The sequence below is a fragment of the Mobula hypostoma genome, chromosome 9 (assembly GCF_963921235.1).
Source record: "Mobula hypostoma chromosome 9, sMobHyp1.1, whole genome shotgun sequence".
NCBI lineage: Eukaryota > Metazoa > Chordata > Chondrichthyes > Myliobatiformes > Myliobatidae > Mobula > Mobula hypostoma.
In genome coordinates, this window is record NC_086105.1 from 135,642,073 (window position 1) to 135,663,644 (window position 21,572).

General features: G+C 44.0%; 2 protein-coding genes across 2 annotated transcripts in view; one reads left to right on the forward strand and one right to left on the reverse strand.

The window, feature by feature from the left end:
• Positions 1–1,044: 1,044 nt before the first annotated feature.
• Positions 1,045–21,572, reverse strand: part of LOC134352283 (postacrosomal sheath WW domain-binding protein-like) — a 30,750-nt gene continuing 10,222 nt past the window's right edge. The window contains exons 6-12 of the mRNA XM_063059574.1: positions 18,527–18,631; positions 12,749–12,838; positions 9,937–10,026; positions 6,884–6,958; positions 3,102–3,200; positions 1,498–1,602; positions 1,045–1,181 (exon numbers count right to left, since the gene is read on the reverse strand). Coding sequence (XP_062915644.1) covers positions 1,045–1,181; positions 1,498–1,602; positions 3,102–3,200; positions 6,884–6,958; positions 9,937–10,026; positions 12,749–12,838; positions 18,527–18,631 — 701 coding nt within the window. The remainder of the gene's footprint in view (positions 1,182–1,497; positions 1,603–3,101; positions 3,201–6,883; positions 6,959–9,936; positions 10,027–12,748; positions 12,839–18,526; positions 18,632–21,572) is intronic.
• The window catches only part of ccdc78 (coiled-coil domain containing 78), a 140,978-nt gene continuing 137,877 nt past the window's right edge, over positions 18,472–21,572 (forward strand). The window contains exons 1-2 of the mRNA XM_063059252.1: positions 18,472–18,548; positions 20,221–20,475. The gene's annotated coding sequence lies outside the window, so the exon portion shown is untranslated. The remainder of the gene's footprint in view (positions 18,549–20,220; positions 20,476–21,572) is intronic.

The window sequence follows — 21,572 nt, forward strand, 5'->3', positions numbered from 1 at the left end:
TAACTATACAGTGCATCCTACCAATCTGAGGACTTGGAAGGAGGTTTTACACTGATCTCTCTGAAAATTGTATCAGTGTTAAACTGGCTTCCTTAGTTACCTCTTCGAAAACTCCAGGAGGTTTGTCATGTCTGACGAACCTTTTGGAGTTTTTTTGAAGAGGTAGCTAAGTGGTTAGGTGAAGGTAGGGCAGAGGATGTTGTCCACGTGGACTTTAGTGAGACCTTTGGCTAGCTCCCATATGCAAGGTGAGGTTGCCTGGGTTTCAGGGGAGCTAGTGAGGTGGATTTGGGATTGGCTTGATGATGAGAAGGTGATAGTTGAATGTTCATTCTCCGACTGGAGTCCTGTGACTGTGACCAGTGTTGGGACATCTGCTTTTCACTATGTATGTAAATGATTTGGATATAAATGTACACGAGACAATTAGCAAGTTTGCTAATTATAATAAATTAGGGGGTCATGTCAATAATGAAGCCGATTACAATGATTTGTGAAAAGAGAACTTGATCACTTCAGGAGATGGGCTGATAAATGGCATATCAATTCAGCTTAGATAATAGACAATAGACAATAGACAATCGGTGCAGGAGTAGGCCATTTGGCCCTTCGAGCCAGCACCGCCATTCACTGTGATCATGGCTGATCATCCACAATCAGTACCCTGTTCCTGCCTTCTCCCCATATCCCCATAAGTGTGAGGTGATGCGTTTTTGACAGTCAGACCAGGGTAGAACTTATACAGTGAATGACAAGGCACCGATGAGGGACCTGGGAATACAAGTATACAGTTCGCTGAAAGCACGTGCGCAAGTAGCTAGGGTAATTTGGCATGCTGGCCTTCAGCCAGGGCATTGAGTTTAAGAGTAGGGTCATTATGTTGCAGTTATATCAGTTGCTGATGAGACTGTTCTTGGTGAATTGTGTACAGTTTTATCCATCCTGTTGTAGGAAAGAATTGTCAAAGCTGGGGAAGGTGCAGGAATGATTAATGAGAGGATGCTGCCTGGGCTGGAGGGCCTGAGTTCAAGGGAAGGGGTAGCCTCACTGGATCTTCATTCTCAGGGATGCAAGAATATGAGGGTCGGCCTCACCGACGTTTATAAAATCTTGAGGGGTATGGATAAGCTGGAAGGTCATAGTCTTTTCCCCAGGGTAGAGGAGTCCAAAATTAGGGGGCACTGGTACAGAAGGAGGGGAGTGAGATTTAAAGGAGACCTCATGGGTAGCTTCTTTACAGAGCACGCTGTGAGCACTGGAATGAGCTGCTAGAAGAAGTGGATAAGGCTGGTACAACCACAGTAATTAAGAGGCATTTGGATAGGTCCATGCAGAGGAGGGGTTTAGAGAGTTATGGACAATCACAGGTAACTGGTACTAGCAGGGAGGACGCTAAGGCTGGCATAGACCAGAGGGCCGAAGGGCCTGCTCCCCTACTCTATTATTATAGGACTCTATTTCTTCTGGTAAAGGAAGTGAGACAGAGTGTCACCTTACCTGGCGGTTCGGCTGCAGGAGAAACCTGTGGAGGGTCCTCGATGGTTGAATGCCACAGAGGTGCATAATAGTTTCGCAGTGAAGAAATAGATGGGTTAAAATCACCTTGGAAGCAAGAACGCCTGGACATTAACTATGCTGCGGGCTGTGCATGTTGTTAGTTAAACAACCAGTTAAAACTAGTTGAAAGGTCAGAATTTTAAAATGACAGCTAAAAAATTCTTCTGCAAGTTCAAGAAGCCAGACCAAAAAAAAATCAGAGTAGTTGAACAAAAACAGATCTAAGATTATTAATCCAGAGAATGTTTGTTTTTGATATTATACCAAAGCAGTATGCATTTCAGCAAAACATTGTCTCAGTGTCAAACCTGCCTTAGTTCCCTCTTTGAAAAGATCCAAAAATGTATCATGCCTGACAAACCATTTTGGAGTTTTTCCCAGAAGTAACTAAGTGGACAGATGAAGGTAGAGCTGTCCGCATAGACTTTAGTAAAGCCTTGGTCAGGGTCACACATGTCAGGCTGATGTGGAAGTTTGGTTGCATGTGATTGGGGGGGAGTTAGCAGGGGGGATTCAGAATCGGCTCAATGTTATAGTAAAGAAATCGTCAAGCTGGAGAGAGTGCAGAAGAAATTTGTGAAGATGCTGTCTGGACTAGAGGGTCTGAGAAATAGGCAGAGGTTGGCCACACAGGATCCTTATTCTTTGGAGTGTAGGAGAATAAGTAATGACCTCATGGCAGTTTATAAAATCGTGAGGTGTTCGGATAGTGTGGACAAATTTTGTTCTTTTCATAGGGTTGGGGAGTCAAGACTTAGAGGCCACAGATACAAGATGAGAGAGGAGGGATTTAAAATGGATCTGAGAGGCAGCTTCTTCACCGAGAGGATAGTGAGTGTCTGGAATGAGCTGCCAGAGGAAGTAGTTGAGGCAGCCACAATTGCAACATTTAAGAGGCACTAAAGAAGCATTAGGGTGGTGGGGTGGAGATATGTTTCTACCAAAGGAGGTGTAAGGCGCTCCTTCCGTCCAGTAGACTGCAGGCCACCCTAGCACAAGGTATCCCACCTGCATGGCTCACCCCCAGTCAGGGTCGCGGGAAGCTATGGTGGTGGATGGTCGTATGAGCAGCTGGTGTATATCACAAATCCTGGTTATGTGACCAGCGATGCCAGGCAGACAATCCCTTAGGCTACAGTTGGTGGCTGGGATCACCCGTCTTGTAAAGACACTGCCAGAAGAAGACAATGGCAGGCCACGTCTGGAGAAGAATTTGCCAGGAACAATCATGGTCACGGATAAAGAAAAGAGAAAAAACAGCACCGTGAAGGGGTCTACCCCACAGGCAGATTAAAGACAGACAGAAGACCATGATCGCCCATATCCTATGACACGGTACATAATGAATGAATGAATGGCGGCATTTGGAGAGGTACATAGAAGGGAAGGGGTTGGTGGATTATGGGCTGAACGTGGTTGACTGGAACTTGCACGGAGGATGCTGTGGTTGGCATGGACCAGATGGGCAAAGGTCTGTTTCCTTGCTGCACTGTTCTGTGGCCCTCTTCTTTCCATAATGGAAGTGAAACCGAGTGCCATCTTACCTGGTGGTTCAGCGGTAAGAGAAATGTGTTGGGGCTCCTCGATGGTTGTGCGCCAGGGAGGAACGTTTTGCATTGAAGAAATGGGTGGATTGAAGTCACCTTGGAAATGAAAACAAACAGGCATAAACAATGCTACACATTGCATTTGTTGCAACACTAGTTACAAGACCAGAATTTTAAAATGGCAGCTGCAAAATAGAACATAGAACATAGAACATAGAATAGTACAGCACAGTACAGGCCGTTCGGCCCACAATGTTGTGCCGACCCTCAAACCCTGCCTCCCATATAAGCCCCCACCTTAAATTCCTCCATATACCTGTCTAGTAGTCTCTTAAACTTCACGAGTGTATCTGCCTCCACCACTGACTCAGGCAGTGCATTCCACACACCAGCCACTCTCTGAGTAAAAAACCTTCCTCTAATATCCCCCTTGAACTTCCCGCCCCTTACCTTAAAGCCATGTCCTCTTGTATTGAGCAGTGGTGCCCTGGGGAAGGGGTGCTGGCTATCCACTCTATCTATTCCTCTTATTATCTTGTACACCTCTATCATGTCTCCTCTCATCCTCCTCCTCTCCAAAGAGTAAAGCCCTAGCTCCCTGTAAATGCCTGTATTCACTGGAGTTTAGAAAAATGAGGGAGAATCTCATTGAAACCTATCGAATGTTGAAAGGCCGAGATAGAGTCGAGGTGGAGAGGATGTTTCTAGCAGTGGGAGAGAAGAGGACTAGAGACTACAGCCTCAGATTACAAATACGTCCATTTAAAACAGACATGAGGAGGAATTTCTTTAGCCAGAGTGAGGTCAATCTGTGGAATTCATTGCCAAAGACTGCCGTGTAAGTCACGTCATTGGGTATATTTAAAGCAAAGGCTGACAGATTCTTGATTATACAGGGCGGCAAAAGTTACATGGAGAAGGCAGGAAAATGGGGTGAGACAAATTATAAATCAGCCATGATAGAATAGCAAAGCGGACTTGATGGGCCAATTATCCTGATTCTCTTCTGGGTCTTGTGGTCTAAGTCTTTCCATAAGCTCAAGATGGCCAGCATAAAGAAACATCAGAATAGTGAATAAAAACTGATTTAAGTTAATTAATGTGGGGAAAGTATTTTTTATATTATATTGTGTCAAAGAAATATTTCAGCAAAGGTTTTGCGTGTTGGTGAGGGATTGCCAATGCAGAAGGCGATAACATTAATATTATGCATAGTCAAAGCTTATAAAACATTGTTACACTTGAGTATAAATGTGTGTAGTGGTTCCTTGGTGTTCACGCAATTATTACACTGGCGGAAATATATTATCCTCAGCAAGCTATCCTTTTCCACCAATGCTGGTGATGTAAATATTGAAAAGACCGTAAGACATAGGAGCAGAATTAGGCCATGTGGCCCACTGAGTTTGTTCTGCGATTCCATCATGGCTGATTTATTATCCCTCTCAATCCCATTTTCCTGTCTTTTCTTTGTAACCTTTGATGCCCTGACTAATCAAGAAACTATCAACCTCTGCTTTAAATATATCCAATATACCCAATGATGTGGCCTCCACAACAGTCTGTGCTAATGAATCTCACAGATTGTCACCCTATGGCTACAAAAATTCCTCCTCACGTCTGTTTTAAATGGACGTATTTATATACTGAGGCTGTGCCCTCTGGTCCTAGACCCTCTATTGGAAACATCCTCTCCACATCCACTCTATTTAAGCCTTTCAGTAGGTTTCAATGAGATTCCACCAACTACCCCCCACCTCACCAAAACGCATTCTCCTAAAAGCCAGTGTGTACAAACCCTTTCATTCATGGGACAATTCTAATTAATCTCTTCTGGACCCTCTCCAATACCAGCACATCCTTTCTCATACAAGGTCCAAAACTGCTAGCGATACACCAATGCCCTATAAAGCCTCAACATTACCTCTATGCTTTTATATTCTAGTTACAGTAATTGCTTAAGATATATATCAGCCATTGTATGTACTGTATACGTGCAATGGGAGAGTAGGGGTGTCTTGAGGGAATCAAAAGTTTCACAGAGCACTATTCAGCCATTGTTCACACTTAGCTAGAGAGCATGGAGTGAGCTGAGGAGAAAGAGTTGATCTGTCACTAATTACAAGATAAACTTCATTAAGGATAATTAATAGAACCGATCAGAAATGCATGGCGGTGAAACTCCAGCTAAGTAAATTGCAAAGAGAGCAAACTTGAGATGGTGGGAAGTTAGGAACACTGTTTTAGGAGGATCCTCTCACCCCTCACACCTGTGCCTCCATTTCGTAAAATAATGACTGTTGTGTATTTAATATTCAGTAATATTATGAATATATTATTTAAGCATTCTTTTTTGTTTACATAATTTATGATGGATCATATGTAGAAGTGCGTGAATGGCAAACGCCATGATACCCCCACGTCATGGGCGGGAGCCTCACCGAAAGTACAAACAAAGCCAGACATGAGTAACCCCGGCTCTTCCGTGTGTTTCTTTTGGTTAATTTCTGGAGCACAAAACATGACAGTAACCACATCCTGAAAACCATGCTGCTGAATACCCACATACATGAGTTCCTGAAGGAATGCTGCTGTGGCCAGTGAAGGAAACGATCAGAAAGATTTTAACTCTCATGTGATGGGTTCCAGCCTGAAACCAGGGTCATATGACATAGATGACCTGGATGGATCAGTGTAGGAGCCAGATATCAGGACTGACCTATTTTAACGTTAAAACTTGTCTACTGATTTTGATTTGCATTGAATGTTATGTTCCCTGAAGAGAAAACAATCTTGCGGCAGCCCATTACTCGGCTGTTTTATTGGAACAGGACTGACAAAGTCTCTTGGCCTGAAATGTCAGCAGTTAATTTTCCTCCATGGATGCTGCCTGATCTGGTGAACGCCAGCATGTGTGTTTGGTCCATTCCAGCATCTGCAGCCTTTCTTGTGTCAACAAGAATATTTACTTAGACAGCACGCGAGTAAAGGCGTGCAGTGGTTCATAGGTGGGGAGTGAGGGGTTCTGGTATGTGACCATAAGACATAGAAGCAGAAATAGGCCATTTTTCCCATTGAGTCTGCTTTACCATTTCCCTCTCAACCCCATTCTCCTGCCTTCTCCCCGTAATCTTTAATGACCTTATTAATTAAGAATCTCTCATCCTCTTTTTTAAACATACCCAACAACTTAGCTTCCACAGCAATCTGTGACAATGAATTTCACAGATTCACCACCCTCTGGCTAAAGAAATTCTCTCTTCTATTCAAAAGGGGCACCCTTGTATTCTGATCTGTGCTCTCTGGTTGTAGACTCTCCCACTATTGGAAAAATCCTCTCCATGTCGTCTCTATCTAGGTCTTTCGATATTCAGTAGGTTTCAATGAGATTCTCCCTCATTCTTTTAAACTCCAGCAAGTTCAGGCCTCCAGCCATCAAATGCTCCTCACACATTAACCCTTTCATCCCCAGGATAGTTCTCGTGAAGCTCCTCTGGACCCTCTCCAATGCCAGCACATCCTTTCTTAAACAAAGGGACCCAAAACTGCTCACAGTACTCCAAATGTAGTCAGACCAATGCCTTATGAAGTCTGTGCATTACACCCTTGCCTCTATAATTCTAGTCCTCTTGAAATGAATGCTAGCATTGTATTTGCCTTATGTGCACTGTGGATAATGCCAGATTGTCAGTGACTCTTAACCCACTGAAATATTAAGCACTGAGAATTACAAAGCATACAGTTCCTCCAGTGGAGTCAAACTCGGCACATTTTCTTACTTGATGTTGGCATTGATGAAGTACCAGTAACCAGATCGTTTGGTGAAGATGACACATAACTGAATGTTTGAATAGCTGAGGAAAAGGAAAAAAACAACTTTGAGCGACTTGTAAAGAAATAAGCAAACATAAACAGAAGATAAAGAAAGTGGATGGTGGGCAGGAATTACTTCCAATGCTCATCAACACATTCCATAGGTACTTCATTGCATCTGAAATCCTTACAGTCCTAAAGTTGTGAAAGGCACTACGTGAATCCAATCTTTCCTTTACTTTTTTCTTTTCAGCATAAGGATTTGGAGGGAGCAATCCCGGTAGTGCCCTGGCATTCTGCTCCCCACCTGCCAAAAATATTCCAACAGGGTTATCTGATCATAGTGCCATTATCACATTGTCAGCTGATGGTGGCTAATCATTTCAAATCGACTTCCCATTCCCATTCTGGCATGTCTGTCCATGGCCTCCTCTACTATCACAATGAGGCCAAACTCAGGATGGAGGAACAACACCTTGTATTCAGGCTGGCCTCCAACCTAATGGCATGGACATTGATTTCTCCAACTTCTGGTAATAACTCTCTTCCACTTTCTTCTCTGTTTTTCCATTTCCCATTCTGGTTACTCTTCTCACAAGCCCATCACCCCTGTCTGATTGTCTTCCCCCTTCCCTTCATACCATGGTCCACTTGTCCTCTTCTTTTATATTCCTTCTTCTTCACCCTTTTACCACTTCTGTGTTCCTCCTCACCTCGTCTCATTTATCACCTGTCAGCTTGTACTCCTTCCCTCCCCTGTCCTCCGTATTCTGGCTACTGCCCACTTCCTGTCCAGTCCTGATGAAGGGTCACACACCGAAATGTTGACTGTTTATTCCCCTCCATGGATGCTGCCTGACGAGTGGACTTCTTCCAGCATTTTGTCTGTTTTGCCCACTTACCTCCTTCCAGCTTGTTACTTCATCCCACACTTCCCCACACAACCAACTTCTCCCTCACCTGGTCTCACCTATCACCTGGCAGCCTATACTACTCCCCCTCCCCTCCCCTCCCCTCTCCCTCCCACTTTCTTATTCTGACTTCTGCCCCCCTTCACTGGTAAAGCCTTGCCCCCCATTGAGCACGCCTACAAGGAGCACTGTTGCAGGAAAGCAGCATCGTCATCAGGACTCCTCCAGCCGAGCCATGCTCTCTTCTCACTACTGCAATTGGGAAGAAGGTCCAGGAGCACCAGGTTCAGGAGCAGTTTTTACCCCTCAGCCATCAGGCCCTGAACCAATGGAGGTAACTTCACTCACCCCATCACTGAACTGCTCCCACAAGCTATGGACTCACTTTCAAGGGCTCTTCATCTCATGTTCCCGATATTTATTCCTTATTTATTTATTTATTATTGCTATTTTTCTTCTTCTTTGGTATTTGCAGTTTGTTGTCCCTTACACATCGGATGTTTGTCTGTCCCGTTGGGTGCAGCCTTTCATTGATTCTGTTGTGTTTCCTGGATTTACTGAGCACATCCACAAGAACATGAATCTCAGGGCTGTATATAGTGACATGTATCCACTTCGATAATAAAATAACTTTGAACTTCCCTTCCAGTCATTTTGAAGGATCTCAAACCAAAATGTTGGCTGTTTGCTCTTCTTCATGGATACTGCCTGACTTACTGCACTCTGCCAGCATTTTGTCTGTGTCACTGCAGAATCTCTTGAGTTTATGATGTGTCAGTTGTAGGTCACTGTCGATGAAAGTTACCAGTTTACAACATTGCAATGGCTGCTCCACTTCAAGCGGTATTGCATTGACTGTGAGGCACTTCAGCATTCTTGAAATTGTAAAACTCACTGTATAAATGAAGCTCTTATTTTCCTTCACCATCAACGATGCCCTCAACCGCATCTCTTCCATTTTGCGCATGTCTGCCCTCAACCCGTCCTCCCACCACCCCACCAGGAATAGGATTCATCTTGTCCTCACCTACCGCCCCACCAGCTTCCACCACATAATTCTCCGTAACTTCTGTCATCTCCAGCGGGATCCCACCACCAAGCACACCTCCCCCACCCCCTTTCTGCTTTCCGCAGGGATCGCTCCCCTCGTGACTCCCTTCTCCACTGATCTCCCTCCTGGCCCTTATTCTTGCAACTGGAACAATAACTACACCTGCCCCTACACCTCCTCCCTCACTACCATTCAGGGGCCCAAACAGTCCTACCAGGTGAGGCAGCACTTCACCTGTGAGTCTGTTGGGGTCATCTACTGTATCCTGTGCTCCTGGGTGTGGCCTCCTGCATATCGGGGAGACCTGACGCAGATTGGGAGGCTGCTTCACGGAGCACCTACGCTCTGTTTGCCAGAAAAGGTAGGATCTCCCAGTGGCCACCCATTTTAATTCCACTTCCCATTCCCATGCCAACATGTCAGTTTATGGCCTCCTCTACTGTTGCGATGAGGCTACACTCAGGTTGGAGGAGCAACACCTTATATCCCGTGTGAGTAGTCTGCAACCCAATGGCATGAACATTGACTTCTCTAACTTCCAGTAATGCCTCCTCTTCAACATTCTCCATTCCCATTTCCCTCTCTTACCTTATCTCCTTACCTGCCTACCAGCTCCCTCTGGTGCCCCTCCCCCTTTTCTTTCTTCCATGGCCTTCTGCCTCTTCTATCAGCCTCCCTGCTCTCCAGCCCTGTATCTCTTTCATGAAACAACTTCCCAGCTCTTTACCTCAACCCACCCCTCCATCCCGGTTTCACCCATCACTTCGTGTTTCGCTCTCCCCTCCTACTTCTAATTCTTCTAATCTTCTAATTCTGAGTCCTCATCTTTTTTTCCAGTCCTGATGAAGGGTCACGGGCCAAAATGTCAACTGTACTCTTTTCAATAGACGGTGCCTGGCCTGCTGAATTCCTCCACCATTTTGTGTGTGTTGCTTGGATTTCCAGCATCTGAAGATTTTTTTTCTTGTTTGTTCTTATTTTCATTTTTCATTCTCTTATTGTCCTCCCTTTCTATTTTTGTTTGACCACCAATAAGTTAACAGGAGTAGCTCCCTACCTGCTGTACTGGTTGCAGAGGGCGTAGGAAGGGATGATGTATATCCAGTGTTGGCTGGTGACGTGAAACCAGTATTCACAGGAGGAATGTCTGGGTAGAAAACATAGATGTCCATGACTTCATATCGAGTTCAAGTTCAAGCTTATTGTCATCTGACTACATATCCACAAACAAATGAAACAATGTTCCTCTGGACCATGATGCACCCAGAAAACACATTATATCACACACAGCACATAAAACAAAATTCTACCAGAAGTAAGTAAGTTTTGGAGGAAGTTACAGGAAAGTGGATGAAATCAAGGCAGTGGGTGTTAACAACATGGTAAGGTGTTTCACAAGGTCCCGCATGGGAGGTTGGTCAGGAGGCTTCAGTCACTTGGCATTCAAGATGAGGTAGTAAATTGGATTCAACATTGGCATTGTGGGGGAAATCACAGAGTGGTAGAAGATTTTAAATGCAAACAACTTGAATTCTGCAGATGCTGGAAATTCAAGCAACATACATCAAAGTTGCTGGTGAACGCAGCAGGCCAAGCAGCATCTATAGGAAGAGGCGCAGTCGACGTTCCTTCAGTTAGTCCTGACAAAGTGTCTCGGCCTGAAACGTCGACTGCGCCTCTTCCTATAGATGCTGCTTGGCCTGCTGCGTTCACCAGCAACTTTGATGTATGTTGCTTGAGTGGTAGAAGATGGTAGCTCTCAGACCGGAGGCCTGTGACTAGGAGAGTGCCTCAGGGATCGGTGCTTGTTATTTGTCATCTGCATCAATGATCTGGATGATAATGTGGTTAACTGGATCAGCAAATCTGTGGACGACACCAAGATTGGGGATGTAGTGGACAGTGAGGAAGACTATCAGAGTTTACAATGATATCTGGACCTTAGAGTCATAGTCGTAGAAAAGTACAGCACAGAAACAGGCCCTTCAGCCCATTTAGTCCAGGCTGAAAAATTTAAACTGGCTACTTCCACTGACCTGCATTGGGACCATAGCCCTCCATACTCCTACATCCATGTACCTATATAAGCTTCTCTTAAACATTGAAATTGAGCTCGTGTGCACCACTTGTGCTGGCAGCTTGTTCCACACTTTCACAGCCCTGAGTGAAGAAATTTCCACTCCTGTTAAAGATTTTACCTTTCACCCTTAACCCGTGACCTTTAGTTGTAGCGCCCCCCACTTCAGTGGAAAAAGCCTGCTTGCATTGAACCCATCTATGTCCCTGATAATATGGTATTGGGACTCTATCAAACCTCTCCTCAACTTTTTATGTTCCAAGGAATAAAGTCCTAATCTATTCAATCTTTCCTTATAACTCAGATCTTCTAGTCCCGACAACATCTTTGTAAATTTTGTTGGTACTCTTTTAGCCTTATTTATATATTTCCTGTAGGTAGGTGACCGAAACTGCACACAATGCTCCAAATTAGGTCTCACTAACATCTTATACAACTTCAACATAACATTCCATCTCCTGTACTCAATACTTTGATTTATGAAGGCTAATGAGCCAAAAGCTTTTGGTTACGACCCTACCTGTGATGCCACTTACAAATAATTATGTACCTATATTCCAAGATTCCTTTGTTCTACTACGCTCCGCGTTGCCCTATGGTTCACTGTGTAAGACCTACCCTGATTTGTCCTGCTGAAGTGCAACACCTCGCACTTGTCTGTATTAAATTCCATCTGCCATTTTTCAGCCCGTTTTTCCAGCTGGACCAGATCCCTCTGCGAGCTCTGAAAGTCTGTCTCATTGTCCAGCGGCAAATTCAGCATGACATTTAAAACTCTGACAAACTGCTATAGATGTGTAGTGGAGAGTATGTTGACTGGCTGTGTCACAGCCTGGTAAGGAAACACCAAAACGCTTTAATGTAAAATCCCACAAAAATTAGTGGATGTGGCGCAGCCCGTCATGGGTGAAGCCCTTCCCACTGTTGAGCACTTCCACACGGAGCGTTGTCCCAGGAAATCAGCACCCATCATCAGAGACCCCCACCACCCAGTACATACTCTCTTCTTGCTGCTCCCATCAGGAAGGTAGTACAGGAGCCTCAGGACATACACCAGCAGGTTCAGGAGCAGTTATTATCCCTCAGCCATCAGGCTTGTGAACCAGAGGAGGAAGCTTCACTCAGCTTCACTTGCCCCATCACTGAACTGTTCCCTCAACCTATGGACTCACTTTCAAGGACTATTCATCTCAAGTCCTTGATATTTATTGCATATTTATTATTTTTTAGAATCTTTTGTATTTGCAGTTTGTTGTCTCTTACAGATTTGTTGTTTGTCCATCCTGTTGGGTGTGGCCTTTCATTAATTCTATTCTGTTTATAGGATTTACTGAGTACGTCTGCAAGAAAATGAATCTCAGGGTCGTATATGGTGACACGAACGTACTTTGATAATAAAGTTACTTTGAACTCTGAGCTTCCTTCCAGTCCTGTAGAAAGGTTGTCAGCCCAAAATGTCGACTGTTACTCCAAAACATGGATACTGCCTGATTTACTGAGTTCCTCCAGCATTTTGTCTGTGTCACTGAAGAGGTCCAGCATCTGCAATATCTCTTGTGTTTATGATGTTCCAGTTGTAGGTTGTTGATGCGAATTACCAACTTACAACATTGCATCACCAATCACTCCACTTCAAGCTGTATTGCATTGTCTTTGAGGCACTTCAGAACTCTTGAAATTGTAAAATTCAAGAGTATAAATGAAATTCTTATTTCCCCTTTTCATTCTCTTGTTGCCTGTCTTTCTATGTCTGGTTTTGACCAGCAATACTCAAACAGGAGTAGTTCCCTACCTGCTCTTCTGGTTGCAGAGTTCATAGGAGGGGACAATGTGTAACCAGTGTTGGCTGGCAGTGCGAAACCAGTATTCACAGGAGGAATGCCTGGGTGGAAAACATAAATGTTGAAGATCAAGTTTATTGTCATCTGCCTGTACATACATACAACCAAACGAAACAATGTTCCTCTGGACCATGATGCACACAGAAAACATACTATATCACACGCAGCACATAGAACAAAATACTACCAGAAGTAAGTTAATAAAATATAATTCAACATGCATGCAGTGCTCAGCACAGGTAAACAGTAAACAGTATAGTTAACATTATACAGCTCCCTGTCCTATAGACGAGACCTTAGTGGCGCCAGGGTATTCATTAGTCATATGAAATAACTAAGTATGCATTAGTTTCTCTTTAAAATGATTCAGGATTTTAATAGAGGAAGTGCTGTCAGAACAGAATGGCTCCCAGAAATGATACAATTAAAAGGACAAGAGGGAAGATGAGAAACTGTTTTACGCAGTAAGTTCTGATCGGCAGGTATCTGCTTTAACGTGGCGCAACTTCAACTCAAAGCAGCAGCGAGGTCTTGGAACCTTTACACATTACAGTGAAGGCGGTGTTTGATGCCTCCAGGCAAATTAATTCCCAGGGCCCAACAAGTTATTTCCTCGGACCCTGTGGGAGGCAAGTGCAGAAATTGCAGGGTCTATAGCAGAGATATTTAAATCATCCTTAGCAACAGGTGAAGTAACAGAGGATTGGAGGACAGCTAATTTTATTCTGCTGTTTAAGAAAAGCTCTAAAGAAATGCCAGAAAATTATAGGCTGGTGAGCCTGACATCAGTAGTGGGAAAGTTATTGGAAGGTATTCTAAGGGGTCGGATACAAAATATTTGGATCAACGTGCACTGATTTGGGATAATCATTATCGCTTTGTGCATGGTAGGTCATGTCTAACCAATCTTATAGAGAGTTTTGAGGAAGTTAGCAGGAAAATGGATGAAGGCAAGGCAGTGGGTGTTGTCAACATGGACTTTGGTGAGGTATTTGACAAAGTCCCACATAGGTGGTTGTTGAAGATGGTTCAGTCACTTGGCAGTCAAGATGAGGCAGTAAACTGGGTTACACATGGGCTTTGTGGGAGAGTGGTAGTAGATGGTTGCCTCTCTGACTGGAGGCCTGTGACTAGTGGAGTGTCGCAGGGATTTGTGCTGGGTCCCTCATTGTTTGTCATTTATATCAATGATTAGGATGATAATGTGGTTAACTGGATCAGCAAATTTGTGGATGCCACAAAGATTGGGGGTGTGGTGGACAGCGAGGAAGGCTATCAGAGCTTGCAGTGGGATCTGCAACAGCTGGGAAAAATGGGATGTAAAATAGCAGATGGAATTTAATGCAGACAGGTAGGAGGTGTTGCACTTTGATAGGACCAACAGTAGGTCTGAGACAGTGAATGTTTGGGCACTGAGGAGTGCAGTAGAACAAAGGGATCTGAGAATACAGGTCTATAATTCACTTAAGGTGGTGTCTCAGGCAGATAGGGTTGTAAAGACAGCTTTTGTCACGCTGGCCTTCATAAGTCAACATATTGAGTACAGGAGATGGATTATTATGTTGAAATTGTATAAGCATTGAGGAATTAGTTTCTTTCTGAATGCTGTTGGCATGATTTGTTTTTTTCTCTCTATGTTGGGTGTTGGTCATTTAAAAAAAAAATTGGGTTCCTTCGGGTTTCTTGCTTTGTGGCTGCTAGTAAGCAAATGAATCTCAAGGTTGTATAATTTATGCATACTTTATATATACTTTGAATCTTTCGAATCTAAATGTTGGTAAGGCCTAATTTGGAGTATTGTCTGCAGTTTTGGTCACCTACCTACAGGAAAGAGTACAGAGAAAATTTACAAGGATGTTGCCCGGACTGGAAGACCTGAGTTATAAGGAAGCAATGAATAGGTTAGGATTTTATTCCTTGGAACATAAAAGATTGAGGGCAGATTTGATAGAGGTATACAAAATTATGAGGAATATAGAACATAGAACAGTACAGCATAGAAACAGACTATTCAGCCAACAATGTTGTGCTGAACCAGCTAAAAAGCAAATCAAAAACACCCAAACCCTAATCCCTCTGACCTACACCATGTCCATATCCCGTCATCATCCTTAGATCCATGTGCCTATCCCAACATCTCTTAAAAGCCTCCAATGTGCCTCTACCACCATACCAGGCAGTGAATTCCAGGCATCCAGGACTCTCTAAGTAAAAGAACTTACCTCACGCATCTCCTTTGAACCTACCCCTTCTCACCTTCAATGCATGCCTCTTGTATTAGTTTATTCCTGGGAAACAGATACTCTCTGTCCATTCCATCTATGCCTCTCATAATCTTGTAAATCTTTGTCAGATCTCCCCTCAGCTTCTGGTGGTCCAGAGAAAACATCCCAAGGTTATCTAGCCTCTTGTGATAGCACATAACCTCTAAAGCAGGCAGCATCCTGGTAAGCAACACACATCAAAGTTGCTGGTGAACGCAGCAGGCCAAGCAGCATCTATAGGAAGGGGCGCAGTCAAAAAGCATCCTGGTAAACCTCTTCTGCACCCTCTCCGAAGCCTCAACATTCTTTCTACAGTGGGGTGACCAGAACTGTATGCAATACTCCAGTTGTGGCCTAACCAGAGTTTTACAAAGTTGCAACATAACCTCTTAACTTTTGAACTCACTGCCTTGAGTAATAAAAACAAGCATTCCATAAGCCTTCTTAACCACCTTATCGATCTGTGTAGCCACTTTCAAGGAGCGACAAGGTAGGGTAAATGCAGGCAGGCTTTTTCCACTGAGGTTGGGTGGGACTAAAACTGGAGTTCATGGGTTAAGTGTGAAAGGGAAGAGTTTAAGGGGGAATATGAGGGGAAACTTCACTCAGAGGGTTGAGAGAGTGTGGAATGAGCTACCAATGCAAGAGGTGCATGCGAGCTTGATTTCAAAGTTTAAGAGAAGGTTGGATAGGTACATGGATGGGAGGGGTATGGAGGGCTATGTGATGGGACTAGGTAGTTTAAATGGTTTGGCATGGACTAGATGGGCCGAAGGGCCTGTTTCTGTGCCGTACTTTCTTTGGCTCTATGACCGTACGATTGCTTAAAAAGGAATTGTATGAAGGAAGCCATAACGATTAGCTCGATGGTGGAGAAACTGAAGGAGATGGACCTGGTGCAGATGGTGCTGCTGCCCACATCAGAGAGGCACTGGTGTGTGAAGACAGTGTGCAATCTAGCAGCGAGCGATTGTCTCAGTCGCTTTTCTTGTGATTGTAAGACCCTGTTGGAAATTGGTAATGTGGAGTGCTGCAAGTCTGATTCACTGTTTTATTGGAGAGCTGTGTGGTCTCGGTTGTCATGAGAACTAGGCCTCAAACTGTGGTGTCCCCTGCTTGAGAGAGGCATGAGAGTCATTGCGCTTCACCAGAGGTGGTGCACTGTGGTGAACGTGCTGGAGTTGGTGCTCACTCGGCAGAAGACAAGATGTACGGTATTGTGTTTGCTGCAGACTGCTGCAACATTCATGAACTCAGGGACTCAGACTATTTTTTTTGTGACTGTATTTTACTGCTGTCTTATGTGTGTTATATATGTGCTGTGCTGTGAACGACTGTTGGCACTGTGTTTTGCACCTTGGCCTTTGAGTAACAGTGTCTCATCTGGCTGTATTCATGGGTATTCATGTAGAGTTGAACGACAATTAAACTTGAACTTGAACTAGTATTTATTGATTTATTTATGTGTATTTAGAGATAACAGCATGGTAACAGGCCCTTCTAGCTCGACAATCCCACGCTGCCAATTAACCCAACCCGTTTGTCTTTAAAAACACAAACATGAGGAAATCTGCAGATGCTGGAATTTCAAGTAACACACACAAAAAATGCTGGCGAACGCAGCAGTCCAGGCAGCATCTATAGGAAGGGTCTCGGTCCAAAACGTCGACTGCACCTCTTCCTATAGATGCTGCCTGGACTGCTGCGTTCACCAGCATTTTTTCTGTGTGCCGTTTGTCTTTGGAATGTGGGAGGAAACCAGAGCATCTGCAGGAAACCCATGTGGTCAGGGGAAGAGCTTACAAACTCCTTACAGACAGCTGCGTGAATTGAACCTGGGTCACTGGTGTTGTAAAGCGTTACTCTAACCATCCTATCCTATTTACACTCATTAATCCATAAGAAGGCGTGATAGATATAAAAGTTGTAACTAATTCATTCCACATAAAATGATTAATATAGGATCCTACACCACTAGTTAGTGCAGTACACCACAGACAGTGTACTGACATTCTGCCCTGAGATTGTCCTGACAGAATTCAAGAAACCTGGAGCAAATAGCCACTGGTCTCACTGCAAATCAGAACTGTAGAATCACTCTTGACTTTTTAATACTTTCAGTCCAGTGTATTTACCCAAAATTACTTCATTTACCGTCCTTATCACTGGCCTGTTTGAGAGCCCTTTCCTATTATCAGTCAGAATTTGACCTCCAGCCTTTGAAATGAAGGCAGGGTATAAATCTATTCCACTACCCTCTGCCCCATAAGTTTACATTATAATACAGGATAAGCAAAATGTATGTGAGCATATTGGATTTTCACATTTTCTGCCCTCAGGCAAAGAGAAATTCCTGTCAGCTAATGAAATAGCTTTGAGGTGCTGGAGTGGAGCAGGTCATCTGAGCACAGCAAGTTCCAAAAGATGTAAAAGGCAAATAAACAACTGATTTATTTTCGTGTTGTAGACATTCTGTTCAGTAAGGCAGTAAAGTGATCGTTTGTTGCAGGGGAGCCTGAAGATTTTCTTTAGAACAGAAGTGAGGAGGAATTTCTTCAGCTAGAGGGTGGTGGATCTGTGGAATTCATTGCCACAGATGGCTGCGAAGGCCAAGTCACTGGATATATTTAAAGAGGAGATTGATAGGTACTTAATTAGTAGGGACACCAAAGGTTATGGAGAGAAGGCAGGAAAATAGGGTTCATAGAGAAAACAAATCAGCCATGATTGAATGGTGGAGCAGACACACTAGGCCAAAGGGCCTAATTCTACTCCTATGTCTTACAGTCTTATGTTCTTCACAACAGAGATAAGGAGCAATTTTGTTAGCCAGGGATTGGAGAATCTGTGGAATTCGTTGCCATAGGTAGCTGTGAAGGCCAAGTTTTTGGCTATATTTAAGGAGGAAGTTGATAGGTAACTAGTTGGGACATCGAAGCTTATGGGGAAAAGGCAAGAAAATCAGGTTCAGAGGGAAAATAAATCAGCCATGATCGAATAGCGGAGCAGACTCGCTAGGCCAAATGGCCTAATTCTGTTCCTATGCCTTATGGACTCATTGGTTCAGTATTAAATAATGGTCAGGTTCTTGAATAATGCCCTGAAATTCCTTTGAGAAGGAATAATACGACTTGGATGAACATTTCATTCAAAGGGTAAAAACTAACAGCAAAACGGGTGAATATGTGATATGCTCGTTTGTTTCTACCACGGCCCTCTCAAGTGACAAATTACCATAACCCAAAATAAACACACAACATAAATTACAATACAGACAGACAAAAAATAGATACATGGATCCTACATAAAGCAATACAGGAATAAATACTTTTTAACTTTGTAATCCAATTCCCTTTCAGTTTGCTTGAAATTACAGGTATGGCTGATACTGAAGGGGTTATATGACAAGTTCTTCTTGTGGGGGAAATGACCCAAGCCGCGCCCAACACAACACTGATTTCTTACCTGGTGTTCCAGCTGGAGGAAGGTAAGGAGGTGGATATCCATACTGACCATAGTACACTGGAGGTGGAAATCCATACTGAAAGGCAGCTGGTACATTATAACGACCTGTCGGAAACAAATCATTCAAAAGATACATGGTACAGAGCAAAGGGTAACCCTGAAATCTACCCATTGACCTTCTGTCAACTGTCATCAATCTGGAGCTTTAAGGTACCTGAACATGATCTTTTAGGAATCTGGAGGAATCACTGGGGCTTCCTGCCCTTTCCATTCCAGCCACCAAAGGCCCCACCTTCTCTTCCACTGATGACCTTGCTAGAAACCATTCCACTTGGTTCCCATCATTAGCCTCCTGCCACCTGGCCTCTGGGTCACACCATTAGCCATTTAATTTCAAATTTCAAAGTAAATTTATTATCACAGTGCATATCATCACCAGCATCATTATTTGCCGTATCGTATGACGTAGGCAATCATGGCCTCACGACATTGATTGTTCTTGACAAATTTTTCTACAGAAGTGGTTTGCCATTGCCTTCCTCTGGGCTCAAATAAAGTGGATGACCCCAGCCATTATCAACATGCTTCAGAGGTTGTCCGTCCGGTGCCAGTGGTCGCATAACCAGGACTTGTGTTGTGCACCTACTGTTCATTTGACCATCCCATTGCTTCGCATGACTCTGATCGGGGGGTGGGGGGGGGGCAGGCGAAGCAGGTGAAACACCCTGTACAAGAGTGACCTGCAGACTGGTGGAGGAAAGGAGAACCTTGCATCTCCTTTGGTGGAGATGTGTCTCCACCCCATCACCCATAAATGTCACCATATAATACTCTGAGATTCAGTTTCTTGCTGGCGTTCACAGTAGATACTAAGAAATATAATGGGCTCAATGAAAAACTGCACACAAACAATGGTGGACAAATAACCAATGTGAAAAAGAAGCAAACTGGGCAAATGTGAATAATATTGAGAACATGAGTTGTAGAGTCTTTGAAAGTGAGTCCGTAGGTTGTGGAGATCAGCTCAGTGTTGGGGTGAGTGAAGTTACCCACTGTGGTTCAGGAGACTGATTTGGAAACACAAGGGATGTTGGAATCTGGAGCAACAGACAATCTGCTGGAGGAACTCAGCTGGTCGAGAGGAAAGGAGTGGTCAAAGGGCGACACCTCCTGTTCACCCTTAGATACTGTTTGATCTGTTGAGCTCCTCCAGTGTGTTATTAGCCAATTAAATTGACAAGTCCTATTGCTTACCAGGCCATATTTATACCCAATCGGTGTTTATTCCTGAGCATATTTTTGATTTATTTTGTTACTGGTGTTGTTCTCCCGGCTTCCAACTTTTAGTTATTCCCCCCCCGCCCCCCAGTATTCTTGCTTCCAGAGTTGTTTGGGCTGGGCCAGTTTTATGTACACTCTTCTGAAATAAATAGTTAGTATTGGAAGCACTCAGCAGGATGCCGAGTCAGTGGAAAGAGAATAATATTTATAATGCTAATATTTGAGATCAAAAGGATTTTTGAGATTATCACTTGTAGTTCAAAAGATTTTGACTAAAATGAAAGGCCTGCAGAGTATTATATGGTGACATTTAACTGCAGAATATCTCCATCTCTAACAATGAGAATTCTTTAAACAATGTTCTTCTACAGATTTCTTAGTCTTTGTGAGGTGGTGTTAATATTTGTTCACAGGTGACAGTCACGGGCTGACTGTGTGCAGAAATCTGCTTTAAACAAACAAGGAGATTGACAACAAAACGATTATAATTAAGAACATAACTTCAAATAAAGGAGGTGAACACGAGGAAATCTGCAGATGCTGGAATTTCAAGCAACACACATAAAGGTTGCCGGTGAACACAGCAGGCCAGGCTGCATCTCTAGGAAGAGGTACAGTCGACGTTTCGGGCCGAGAACCTTCGTCAGGACTAACTGAAGAAAGAGCTGGTAAGAAATTTGAAAGGGGGAGGGGGAGGGGGGGATCCAAAATGATAAGAGAAGACAGGAGGGGGAGGGATGGAGCCAAGAGCTGGACAGGTGATTGGCAAAAGGGATATGAGAGGATCATGGGACAGGAGGTCTAGGGAGAAAGAAAAGGGGGAGGCGGAAAGCCCAGAGGATGGGTGGGGGGGTATAGTGAGGGGGACAGAGGGAGAAAAAGGAGAGAGAGAAAAAGAATGTGTGTATATAGTCATAGTCATAGTTCTACTATATTGATCCCGAGGGAAATTTGGTTTCGTTACAGCTGCACCAACCAAGAACAGAGTAAAAATATAGCAATAAAAACCATAAATAATTAAATAATAATATGCAAATCATGCCAGGAAATAAGTCCAGGACCAGCCCACCGGCTCAGGGTGTCTGACCCTCCAGGGAGGAGTTGTAAAGTTTGATGGCCACAGGCAGGAATGACTTCCTATGACGCTCAGTGTTGCATCTCGGTGGAATGAGAAACTGGCTGAATGTACTCCTGTGCCCGACCAGTACATTATGTAGTGGATGGGAGACATTGTCCAAGATGGCATGCAACTTGGACAGCATCCTCTTTTCAGACACCACCGCCAGAGAGTCCAGTTCCATCCCCACAACATCACTGGCCTTACGAATAAGTTTGTTGATTCTGTTGGTGTCTGCTACCCTCAGCCTGCTGTCCCAGCACACAACAGCAAACATGGTAGCACTGGCCACCACAGACTGGTAGAACATCTTCAGCATCGTCCGACAGATGTTAAAGGACCTCAGTCTCCTTAGGAAATAGAGACAGCTCTGACCCTTCTTGTAGACAGCCTCAGTGTTCTTTGACCAGTCCAGTTTATTGTCAATTCGTATCCCCAGATATTTGTAATCCTCCACCATGTCCACACTGACCCCCTGGATGGAAACAGGGGTCACCGGTGCCTTAGCTCTCCTCAGGTCCACCACCAGCTCCTTAGTCTTTTTCACATTAAGCTGCAGATAATTCTGCTCACACCATGTGACAAAGTTTCCTACCGTAGCCTTGTACTCAGCCTCATCTCCCTTGCTGATGCACCCAACTATGGCAG